Genomic DNA, 12460 nt, shown 5'->3' with positions numbered 1-12460 from the left:
CTTAACTTTTGAGACTCAGTTCAAGCACAGCTTCCTCTAGAAAACCTCTGATTGCTTTCCTAGAGGAAAGTTGATCTCTCCTTCCTTTGTGTCATAACCAGGGCCTCGGGGTGGGAGGAGCAGACGGGGGTGCTCTGCTCCCCGCCCTGCGCCGTGCATGCTGAGACCAAGGGCCTTGTCTTTCATCACTGTGAGCCTGGCACCTCACCCAGCGCCTGGCAGGCCTCAGTACACTGCTTCCCTTGGTGCTGAATGGGAAAGTGGGTATGTGGGAGGCCCCGGGAGAATCTTGAGTTTCAACTATAGGAGCGTCTTGGACTGAGAACAGGGCTGTGAGACTTTATTTATGCAAGGAAAGCACCCCCCTTCACTTCACCCATTACTTCTTGAGCACCCCTCCCTGCTCTGCGGTGGGTCCCTGGTAGGCAAGGTGGTCGTTGCTAGGCTCTCCTGAAGGCACTGTGTCTATTGTCGAGATGAATCCTCTTCCAGGTGCATCTGGAGGAAAGTGCCTGCAAGAGAAGGGTGAGCCAAATGGCAGGGGCCAGGGCACGGATGGCAGGAGCTGATGGGGTGCTCACAGCTTTGGTACCCAGTTACTCAGTATCTGGGTCCTGTCTTTGTGCGACACGCTGGGCCACTCATATACAGGAAAAAAAAGTTCTAATTAGGTTTTTCCTCACTTTGCCTGTGTGTACAGCAGGTCCCAATCCCACTCTAAACAGTTGGAGCCCACCTTGTGATTGGATCCTTAGCATTCCCCCTTCCGTTTGTTCCGGGCATAGCGCCAGCAGGACAGGGCCAGGGGCCGGGGCTGAGGTCCTCTTTACCTGAGGCTTTAGCGTAAACTGTCTGCTGATCTCTGCTCTGGGTGACACAGGACAGGTACATCTTCTGATCCTCGATCTTTTCCACGTTGACGTTCAGCACAGCCAGAGAGCCCAGGGGAATCAAGCTGGGAGAGGAGGTGGCTTAGCCCCCGCTCATGTAAGCCCCTGGGCCCTGCCCCTCAACTCTCTGTCCTCCCCCAAACTTCTCTTCATCTTACCTTGTCTCAAGGACTTAAATGGCTCCCGGCTCAGGGCCCATCTGCCAGCAACCAGAGTTGCATGGCAGAAGTTCTGATCTGGCCAGGGGACCAAGGGACTGTGTGGCTGGGGAAGGAGCATGACAGGTCTTCTGCACCCCAACTGCCCCCTCAATGGCCCACACCCCAAAGATCTGTACTTACTTTAAAAAAAATGATCTGATTTTTTGTTTGTTTGTTTAATTTTTTGGCCACACCGTGTAGCACGTGGGGTCTTAGTTCTCTGACCAGGGATTGAACCCACACCCTCTGCATTGGAAGTGAGGTGTATTAACCACTTGACTGCCAGGGAAGTACCCCATACTTACTTTTTGAACCTGATGTTGAAATTTACTGTTAATAGCCCCTCTCCAGACAGGTAAGCAGTTTTAGAAAAGGTCTCATCTATCAAGGCTGCCAGGGACCCTCCATGGACAAACCTGGGGGAAGGGGCAGGGAGTAAGGCCAGAGACAGAAACCACCACCCCCGCCTCCCCCACTTCCATCTTTCCCCAGGAAAGGAAAGGAAATGGATCTGGATCCTGTCTGATCAAACCAGTCAAAATCAGCTGGTTTTTCTTCCATGTTACTACAGCCTGTGTTAGCAACCACTGATACCATTATTGTATTTCACCAGGAAAAAAACGTTTTTCTGATAGAATGAATGGAAGAAGCCTTTTTTTGATTCATTACCTAATTGCTGGTAGCTATTACTGTAGTTTGGAAAAGTGCACTCCTTCAGGGGATGGAAAAATCCCTGAACTTTTGGGCTTTAGTCTCTAAGCTGACCTTGGGCAGCTCTCACCTCACCAGTCACTCTGGCCAGTGTTGAGCCCACATTTTCAAGATGGGTAACCATGAAACTTGACCTAGGATCTATTCAGTGATGACAAGATGGACTCCTGAGCGGCACTGCCTGTGGAAAGCTGAGAGCCAGCTTCAGCAGATGCTGCAAACACTTGCTTTATTTAGAGGGTGCAAATTCTTGTTCTCACTTGTGTAACCTGACTTTCTTCATGCCAAAGCTCCATTGCTGGTTGAGTTGGGGAAAATAGAGAGGCACCGAGTTTTAGAAAGCAGATAACTCGAAAGAGATTCCAGTTTCTGACTTTCAACAGTGTGACCCCGATTCTCCACAGACCAGGTCAGCTTCCCTGCTGTGCTATCACGGGTTACCCTGCTGTGCCTGCCACCAGCCAGCTTCCCACACCCCTGCTTCTGCTCCCTTTGGTGGAAAGTACTGGGGGCCATGCAACCACACCCGCCTGGTTTGACTCCTTGCTCCACCTTCACTACCTGTTTGATCTTGTGCAAGTTGCTAAACCTTTCTGAGTCTTAGTTTTCTCACTGTGAGTTGTGAATAAAAATAATTTGTGTCCCATCAAATCAAATGAGGTAGTGTTTATAAAACTTTACATACGCCTCTAGCCAGTTCCCTTCCCACATGGCTTGAAATAGGGGAAGAGTTGTAGCCAAAGAACAGTACGCCTGCTCTTCCCTCTTTGTTCAGGGCCCAGGACCCAGTGGCAAGTGTGAAGATGCTCCAGGGTAGCTCTTGGTCAGTTATTCTACCCTGCCTCATTGCCTTGGGGCTGGACGGGTACTTGTAAGATAAGAGAATATGTATATATGCTGTGCTTAGTTGCTTAGTTGTGCCAGACTCTTTGCGACCCCATGGACTGTAGCCCACCAGGCTCCTCTGTTCATGGGGATTCTCCAGGCAAGAATACTGGAGTGAGTTGCCGTGCCCTCCTCCAGGGGATCTTCCCAACCCAGGGATTGAACCCAGGTCTACTGCTTTGCAGGCAGATTCTTTTAAGGGAAGCCCAGGAATACTGGAGTAGGTAGCCTATGCCTTCTCCAGGGGATCTTGGTCTCTGCCCCTGGGTCCTGGCACAGAGCTCCTGAAACCCTCATAATTTTCTGTGTGATAGGAATGTCTCTTGTTCTAACAAGGTGACTCTGTGTGAGCTCCTGGTTGAGGGCTCTTTACCAGAAAGACCAAGCCATGATTGCTGTTGTTACTGCTAAGTCGCTTCAGTTGTGTCCAACTCTGTGCGACCCCATAGACGGCAGCCCATGAGGCTCCTCTGTCCCTGGGATTCTCCAGGAAAGAATACTGAAGTGGGTTGCCATTTCCTTCTCCAATGCATGCATGCTAAGTCACTTCAGTTGTGTCCGACTCTGTGCGATCCTATGGACAGCAGCCCCCAGGCCCCTCTGTCCACAGGATTCTCTAGGCAAGAATACTGGAGTGGGTTGCCATTTAGAAGCTTGGAATTTTCAGTCCTGCCGCCACAACCTCTAGTTCTGTTGAGAAGGGAGAAGGGCTGAAAGTGAAGTTAATGATGGATCATACCTATGTGTTGAAGCCTTCATAAGAATTCCAGTTAGTATGGGTTGGCGAACACATCCACACTAGGAAGATGATGCACCACAACTCCACAAGGACAGAAGCTCTTGAACTCACGATGTGTTCCCAGACCTTCTCTTACAGACTTCTTCCATCTGGATGTTCATCCTTTGGTGGTGGTTTAGTTGCTCAGTTGTGTCTGACTGTGACCCCCATGGACTGTAGCCCGCTAGGCTCCTCTGTCCACAGGATTTTCCAGGCAAGTATACTGGAGTGGATTGCCATTTCCTTCTCCAGGGGATCTTCCCCACCCAGGGGTTGAACCTGGGTCTCTTGGACTTCAGGCAGATTCTTTACTGACTGAGCTACTATGGAAGCTTGTTCATCCTTTACAATATCTTTAATAAACTGGTAAACATAAGTAAGTGTTTCTTTGAGTTCTGTGAATGGTTCTAGTAAATTCATCCAACCAGAGTAAAGTGTACTGGGAACCATCAGTTACTGCCAGATCAGAAATTGTGGGTAACCTGTGCACCTACACTAGCAATCGGCATCTAAAGAAGGGTGGAAGCAGTCTTGTGGGACTGAGCCTTTAACCTGGGGGGTCTGACACTATCTCCAGGTAGACAGTGTCAGAATGGAGTTCTATCGTAGGCTCCCCACCCAGTTGGTGTCACAGAGAATTTCTTGGTATTGGGAGAGCTTCCAGCCATTTGATGACTGAAGTGTCAGAAGTGAAGTGTTTTGTGTGAGAGTGAAAGAGGCTCACAGGAAAGAAAGACAGCAGGAAGTACAAGATTTTTCCTTACACAGGGAGATAGACTGACCTGGGTGTTTCTAATTCAGTGCTGACCCCATCTTGGATCCCTTCAATCTTCTAGCCTCAGTGTCGAGGGGTCCTCTTCTGCCTTTCCAGCCCCACCTCCATGAGCCCCTAAATAAAAGGCCACATTCCACCCTATCCCTGCCCCTTTGGGGGGTTTTCCTCTTCATAAGGGAGGGGACCCGTGGCCTGGGTAGAGCTCTGACCTAGTCCCCCAGTGTCTGCACGCACTCATGTGGAAGTCCCCATGGAAGATACCTTCAGGATGGCCAAGGTGACGAAAGGGATGCAGTCAGAATCTGTGGCCTGCAGAGGTGCTGACATCTAATAATCTCTTTGAATTCTGTTTAACTGCAACTCAGTCTGTCTCAGGTCTTGGGACCCTTACGTTTCTCCTTCCCTCCCCTCTCTCCTCTCCCTTGCAAGGATTCTGACTCCACAGTTAGCCTTCAGTGACTGTCTAAAGCAGGAACAGGGATCAAGAAGGCAGACAAATGTGGACCTGGTGACCCAGTGTCCTTAAGCAAGAGGCTCAGGGCCCGTCTGAATGTGTATTTATGTCCAGCGTGAATGTATTTACGCCCAGTGTGAGTTCTTTCCTGGGTCTCTTCCCAGTTTGGAGGCAGTGGAGTACAGAAGAAGCGATGGATTTGGAGTCCCGCCTCCTGGGTTAGAGTCCTGGATCTGACCTTAACTGCCTGTGCTACCTTGGGCAAGATCATTTACCTCTGTGCGTCTCAGTTTGCCCACTGGGCAAAGGTGAAGTTTGGAGAGATAGCCTGATAGCTGTATTGTGCTTTATGGTTTATGAGTACATAAACCATACATATGAGTCCATAAACCGAGGCCCTTCATTTCTCTTAGCTGTTCTGGGAGGTAGATATTACTGCCCCAAGATTTAGGTAACAAGACTGAAGTGCATGCATGCTAAGTCATTTCAGTTGTGTCCAACTCTTTGTAGAGCCCCATGGACTGTAGCCCACCAGGCTCCTCTGTCCATGGGATTTTCCAGGCAAGAATACTGGAGTGGGTTGCCATTGTCTTTTCCGGGAGACTGAAGGCCAGGAGACAGAGGTTAAATTGCTTGCTTGGGGTCTTCATACAAGCAGTGGCAGAGCAGGACTGGAAGCCTGGCCCTTAACTCCAGACCTTGTCATCTTCTGAGTCCACTACACTCCTCTCAGAGTGGCTTCTAAGGCCCCTTCTTACTGAAAAATTCCCAGGCCTGGAATAAGGAGACTGTCTCTTATCTGCCCAATGGGGACTGAACCAGATGACAGAATATCCTTCCACATCTGACACTGCGAGACTGAAGCCCAGTGCCTCCCACTCTCCACCCACCTCCCTAGACAGAGGTACAGAGCCCAGAGGCTGGCCGAGCCTAATGCACCACCTTGGCCAAGCCCAGGAAGCAGCCAAAGATGTCCCCCCTGGGTTAGCCCGTTATCTTACCCTGGGACTCCCTCCAGGTAGGGGCCCGGCTGGAAAAGACAGATGGACTTCTTCTCGGATGGTTGGAAAAAGATGACATACTCGTAGCCTTGTCCTTCCCTCTCAATACACCTGGTGAAGAGGCGCCAGTCACTCTTGTCTGGGGAGAGATGGGCAGTGACACAGCTGAAGGAGGGAGTGTGTGAGGGCAGAGGGGCCAGTCAGGAGGCAGGGTCAGTCATTCAGCAGCAAAGATGGAGCTGGCCTCTGGCACACCATTGAGGAGAGAACCAGAGGACATGTGGGCTCTGCTCTTGGGGAGTTTTCAACTGGAGAGTGAGGCTCCGACCTGTCCTCAAGGTCTTCGGTCTGAGGGGACACAGCCCTGTCCTCTGGGAGCCCTGAATCTTGAGGAAGAAACACTCACGAAGTTCCCTGGCTGAGAGTAGATGTAGGGTCAGAGACAAGTCAGACTTTAAGAGACCTTAAACACTGAGATGGTGATGGACAGGGAGGCCTGGCGTGCTGCGATTCATGGGGTCGCAAAGAGTCGGACACGACTGAGCGACTGAGCTGAGCTGAACTGAAACATTGAAAATTAAAATGTAAGGCATTTAATTCACATGTAGTTCAAAATAAAAATACCGAACAGAAAAATAAGTGGATATGAATCCCCCAAAGTTCTGACTGCTTTTTTTTTTCCCCTCAAGGCAACTATAAGAACCATATCCTTCTTGGATGAAAACCAAAGTCTTCAAAAATTTTTGATGCAACTTTGTTTTTTCCATAAACTGAATGGACCATCCAGTCGGCACTTGGTTTGAAGAACACTTATGTGAGTGAGAGAGACATGTTAACCCGTCCAAGTCCATGCACATGCAGAGAGATCAAAGTGGAAAGCTCTATTGCTCTGACATGTGGGTGTTTCAGGAGTCTCTGGGCCTAGCAGAACAGGGACGGTGTGGAAGGTCTGCAGTGGGCAAGGGGGAATCCTCAGACCTTTGTGGGGTGGGGAGGAGGACTTGGGATAAGGCTTGACAGTAAAGCAAGCATCCCTGGTGAGAAGGGAGATGGGTGGAGGGCTGAGGCAGCGGTTCTCCGGTGGGTACACTCTGGGCTGAGAGCACAGGTGGTTACTAGGGTGCTCTCATCCCCCAGGAGGAGGGGAGGAGGGGGCAGGGGCTGAGAGGATGCTTTCCTCATCCATGTGCCTGGGGCTGCATCGTGAGAGGTGGACTTGTCAGAAAGAACTTCTGGCTGAGAACTGGCAGAGAGCTTGTGAATTTCCTCCCCAAAAGTCTCTGGCCTTGGGAAAAGGGGCTGGCTGAACTGATTCCAGTGGGCTGGGGCATGTGCCTGCCAAGGGCTGCTCTTAGGCCAGGCCTTACCTGAGTTAGCTGATAAGTCTAGTGGGAGCTTGAACCCCTGGATGTGGTCTCTGTTGGATCTGAAGGAAGGCACTCTGACCCAGCCACTGGTCTTGGTCTTCTCCAGGAATTCATGATACAGGCTCAGCATGTCTGGACCCCAGCTGGCATTGGGGAGGGCATAATTCTTACTCTTTTTCATCTCCTGACAGAATCTTGAGACCTGGGCAGGAAAGATTGGGGAGACTAGATGGCTTTCTGGAAGGTGGGCTGTGGTTTGGGCTGCGGTACCTGTACGTAATGTAACCCAGCTCCTGGGTTCTTGGGCTTCTCAATCTCTTCTGTCAGTGTTGAGGGAAATGGCCCCTGGGGACTCCTGAGAGTGATCAGGCAAGGGAAAAAGTGAAAACCACTCAGTCACGTCTGACTCTTTGTGACCCCATGTCCATGGAATTCTCCAAGCCAGAATGGGTAACCTTTCCCTTCTCCAGGGGATCTTCCCAACTCAGGGATCAAACTCAGGTCTCCCACATTGTAGGCGGATTCTTTACGAGCTGAGTCACAAGGGAAGCCCACGAATACTGGACTGGGTAGCCTATCCCTTCTCCAGTGGATCTTCCCAACCTAGGAAATGAACCTGGGTCTCCTGCATTGTCACCCTGTTTATTTAACTTATATGCAGAGTACATCATGAGAAACGCTGGACTGGAAGAAACACAAGCTGGAATCAAGATAGCCAGGAGAAATATCAATAACCTCAGATATGCTCTGCATATCTGACACCACCTTTATGGCAGAAAGTGAAGAGGAACTCAAAAGCCTCTTGATGAAAGTGAAAGTGGAGAGTGAAAAAGTTGGCTTAAAGCTCAGCATTCAGAAAACGAAGATCATGGCATCTGGTCCCATCACTTCATGGGAAATAGATGGGGAAACAGTGGAAACAGTGTCAGACTTTATTTTTCTGGGCTCCAAAATCACTGCAGATGGTGATTGCAGCCATGAAATCAAAAGACGTTTACTCCTTGGAAGGAAAGTTATGACCAACGTAGATAGCATATTCAAAAGCAGAGACATTACTTTGCCAACAAAGGTCCGTCTAGTCAAGGCTATGGTTTTTCCTGTGGTCATGTATGGATGTGAGAGATGGACTGTGAAGAAGGCTGAGTGCTGAAGAATTGATGCTTTTGAACTGTGGTGTGGGAGAAGACTCTTGAGAGTCCCTTGGACTGCAAGAGATCCAACCAGTCCATTCTGAAGGACATCAGCCCTGGGATTTCTTTGGAAGGAATGATGCTAAAGCTGAAACTCCAGTACTTTGGCCACCTCATGCGAAGAGTTGACTCATTGGAAAAGACTCTGATGCTGGGAGGGATTGGGGGCAGGAGGAGAAGGGGACGACAGAGGATGAGATGGCTGGATGGCATAACTTACTTGATGGATGTGAATCTGGGTGAACTCCGGGAGTTGGTGATGGACAGGGAGGCCTGGCGTGCTGTGATTCATGGGGTCGCAAAGAGTCAGACACGACTGAGTGACTGATCTGATCTGATCTGCATTGCAGGTGGATTCTTTACCAACTGAGCTATCAGGCTAGGGGACACTAATGTGCAAAGGAAGGGAAGGAAAGGCATTGGGGCTGACAATTAGAGGCAGCAGCTCTTTGATGGTGCAGTATAATTGCCCTGTTTTAAAACCTGAGAAGGGACTTCCCTGCTGGTTCAGTGATTAAGAATCCACCTTGCAATGGAGGGGTTGAAGGTTCAATCCCTGGTCAGGGAATTAAATTCCCACATGCTGAGGAGCAACTAAGCCTGTGTGCTGCAATACTGAGCCTGTGCCACAACTAGAGAGTTGGAGTGCCAGAATGAAAGATCCTGTGTGTCGCAAAGAAGATCCCATGTGCTGCAGCTAACACCCAATGCAGCCAAACAAGAACAAAAATGAAAACCACCTGGAGCTGTTCTTTGAGGCTGAGAATGGCTAGTATTAGTCCCACTGTACAGATGGGAAAACTGAGGAAATATGGCTAAGGTTGCCAAACTTATGAGCATGTGAGCTGATGGTTGGCCTAGAGCTCTTTCTGTGTGTGCTAAGTTGCTTCAGTTGTGTCGACTCTTTGCGACACCATGGACCACAGCCCGCCAGGCTCCTCTGTCCATGGAATTCTCCAGGCAAGAATACTGGGGTGGGTTGCTGTGCCTTCCTCCAGGGGATCTTCCTAACCCAGGGATCGAACCTGTGTCTTTTTTGTCTCCTGCATGGCAGGTGGATTCTTTACCAATAATGCCACCTGGGAAGCTCAGAGCTCATTCTGAGCAACTGTCTACCTCAGGGGGTGGGTGGGGGGGCGGGAGAGGGACCACAGGTGAGGACCATCATTACTCACCTCAGGGGCTACTTCAGCTCTGTCCACAGCTGTCCTCACCCTGAAGTGAGTAACAACGGCGAAGTGTGGAGTGGGGGCTCTTCTGAAACATGTTTTGGGCACCTGCAGTGGTGCGGTACCTTCTATGGGATGAAGAGGAGTCCTCTGTGGCACCACATGCTCATGCACCAACTGCAGCCATGGGCAACAGATCAGCTGTTTGCTAAGGCCACACACAGCATCCGTCACGTGCGGATGTCCCAACAGTCTGAGCCCCGAGGAGGAAAGTGATGGGTGGCCACACAAGATTCAGATCAGGAGAAAAGTGACCTGGTGGTCTTAGTTTGGGAGCTGGGCTACTTGGTTTCCTTTGCCAAATCAAATAGCTCCCAACAAGCTGCTCACCTGCCCTGGCCATGATCTAGGAAGAGGAGATTTGGGTTGGTCCCCATGGTGGCTCAGATGGCAGAGAGTCCACCTGCAATGAAGAAGACTTGAGTTTGATTCTTGGGTCGGGAGGATCCTTGGAGAAGGGAAATGGCAGCTTGCTCCAGTTTTCTTGCCTGAAGAGCCCCATAGACAGAGGAGTCTGGCAGGCTACAGTCCATGGGGTTACAAAGAATCACGGCTTAGCGACAGAACAACAACAACAAGAACAACAGCTATATCCTTGGGCTCCAGAAGGGCTGTGCATTTGGTTGAACTGAGAACTCACTCACCAGGGACTCCATGGAGGATCCGAAGGCTGAGGCAGGGTTGAATCTGGGCAGGAGGTGGGTGGCACCAGGAAGAGTTCCATGGTGACCAAGTATCACTGCCGCCTGGAAGCCTCTCCGTAGCATGACTGAACGCTGAGCTGCAGGGCTGTAGCAGCGAGGCCAGTGAATGCTCTCCAGCTGCTTCTTGGTGCTGTCGGTGCAACTGCCTCTCAGACAAGCCTCTCTCCTGTCTCAGGCTTTTATTAACAAGCTTCCACCACAGATGACTAGGCAAGGCTGGGCTCATTTGATGCAACACCCACAGATGCTTGGGGCTTCTAGCTGGTGCAGAGCTCCATCCAGCCCTTGGGGAGAGGCAGGTGCTGCTTGGGCATGAATGCAGAGCAGGACTGGCCTCAGTTCAGAAATATTTGAACTGAGGAGCAAAAGAGTACTTAATGAAAATAGTGTAGTGTATATGAAACTTCAGAGAGTTGCCCTGGAGCTTTTCTGGGAAGAACCCAATAATACTCCCAGAAAGGAAAGGGAGGTCTGATCCTTGATTGGAGGTTGTTGATGGAGAATCTGTGTATGTTGGTGGAGTTTTGGCAGCAGACAGTTTGGGGAGTGAGATGGGGAGCAGGGCAGCACAGGTTTTGTCAAAAACAAGTCTAGGAAAGAGCCAGCTTTGAGTGGGGTGGGGAAGAGGTGCTCAGTCTGCAAGGGTGCGAACTCTTTTTGGTGGTGGTATTTTTTCTACTGAATTAAAACTGCCAATTTTCAACTAAAAGTCCCAGAATTTAATTCACCAGAATAAACATGGAAATTTAAAGATTTTATCCCACCTTCTGTAGTTAGCTGCCCTAGAAGACTAGAATATAAGTATTTTCCTTACTCTTGTCAAGGTTTGGAATGAAACTTCTTCAAGGACTGGGGGAACTCAGTTTTTTGATTGATTCAGTCTCTGGGTCTAATCATAAATATTTGAACCAGTTGCCAATATTTAAAAACAAGGAGTTTCATAGAGAGCAGAAGGCCTCAGACCTCCAGATAAGTGGAAAGATCTGGCAATAGGGCATCTTCATTCCTGTGTGCCCTTTGCCTTGCCCCAGGCCTCGGCGATCCTGAACATTCCTTCATTCCGTCTGCCAGCCTGTATGTTCAGTTCAGTTCAGTTCAGTTGCTCAGTCGTGTCTGACTCTTTGAGACCCCCATGGACTGCAGCACGCCAAGCTTCCCTGTCCATCACCAGTTCCCAGAGCTTATTCAAACTCATGTTCATTGAGTCAATGATTCCATCCAACCATTTTATCCTCTGTCGTCCCCTTCTCCTCCCACCTTCAATCTTTCCCCGCATCTGGGTCTTTTCCAATGAGTCAGTTCTTTGCATCAGGTGGTCAAAATATTGGAATTTCAGCTTCAGCATCAGTCCTTCCAATGAATATTCACGTTGATTTCCTTCAGGATTGCCTGGTTTGATCTCCCTGCAGTCCAAGGGACTCTCATGAGTCTTCTCCAAAACCACAGTTCAAAAACATCAATTCTTCAGCACTTGGCTTTCTTTATGGTCCAACTCTCACATCCATACATGACTACTGGAAAAACGACCAACCTAGACAGCATATTGAAAAGCAGGGACATTACTTTGCCAACAAAGTTCCATCAAAGCTGCCAGCAGCTTTGCAAGTATGTGCAATACTTGATTTGGAATATGAGACTTGAGCAGGAGACAGGAGAGAAAAGAAGAATCTTAGAAAGGGTAGATGGGGGACTTCCCTGGTGTCCCATGGCTAGGACTCCATGCTCCCGATGCAGGGGGACTGGGTTCAATCCCTTGTCAGGGAACCAGATCCCACATGCTGCAACTAAGACCTGGAGGAACCAAATAAATACTTAAAAAAAAAAAAACATAGACAGACTGAAGAGGAGGCAGAGGAAAAGGGAGCAGGGAGGAGAAGGATTCATGGGAGTTGCGGGGGCAGTGTTGGATGCTGGGAGCTGATCCCAGGAATGTTGCCCTGGGAGAAGAAGGCAGGGGCTGTCATCCCAAGAAGAATCAGTAGCTGAATCTAGGAAAGGAAATCCTTGTTTCATTGCCTGGGTTCACTGTCTGGTTCCTGACACAGAGCTCCTAAATCCCTTGAAATTTCCTGGGTGATAGGAGAATCTTTTGTTTTGATGAGGTGACTCTGAGTGGGCTCCAGAGAGCCTCAGGATGGGGGCTGGTTACTGGAAAGATGAAGCCTTGGTTAGAAGCTTGGAATTTTCAGTCTCACCTCCCATCTTTCAGGACGGGGAGGAGGTTGGAGACTGAGTTTATGATTCATCATCCTTATGTGATGAAAGTGAAAGTTGCT

At 49.6% G+C, this 12460-nt stretch overlaps 1 protein-coding gene across 1 annotated transcript; it reads right to left on the bottom strand.

Moving 5' to 3' along the window:
• Positions 1-465: 465 nt before the first annotated feature.
• On the bottom strand, positions 466-10318 carry THEM5 (thioesterase superfamily member 5). Its single transcript, NM_001192617.1, has 6 exons — positions 10125-10318; positions 7062-7263; positions 5695-5833; positions 1396-1506; positions 831-955; positions 466-512 (listed from the first exon to the last, which is right to left on the bottom strand). The coding sequence occupies exons 1-6, from the start codon at positions 10245-10247 to the stop codon at positions 466-468; spliced, it is 747 nt and encodes a 248-aa protein (NP_001179546.1). The 5' UTR covers positions 10248-10318.
• Positions 10319-12460: the final 2142 nt, after the last annotated feature.

The sequence above is a fragment of the Bos taurus genome, chromosome 3 (assembly GCF_002263795.3).
Source record: "Bos taurus isolate L1 Dominette 01449 registration number 42190680 breed Hereford chromosome 3, ARS-UCD2.0, whole genome shotgun sequence".
Lineage (NCBI taxonomy): Eukaryota > Metazoa > Chordata > Mammalia > Artiodactyla > Bovidae > Bos > Bos taurus.
This window is presented reverse-complemented; position numbering and strand designations above follow the sequence as displayed.

Excerpts from the sequence above, each read along its gene's own strand:
- THEM5 (NM_001192617.1), bottom strand. The coding sequence starts at position 10,247 with ATGCTACGGAGAGGCTTCCAGGCGGCAGTGATACTTGGTCACCATGGA. Across the intron at positions 5,834-7,061 it reads AGACTTATCAGCTAACTCAG|ACAAGAGTGACTGGCGCCTC; the intron begins GTAAGGCCTGGC and ends ATCTCTCCCCAG. Across the intron at positions 513-830 it reads AGTTTACGCTAAAGCCTCAG|GCACTTTCCTCCAGATGCAC; the intron begins GTAAAGAGGACC and ends CTTCTCTTGCAG.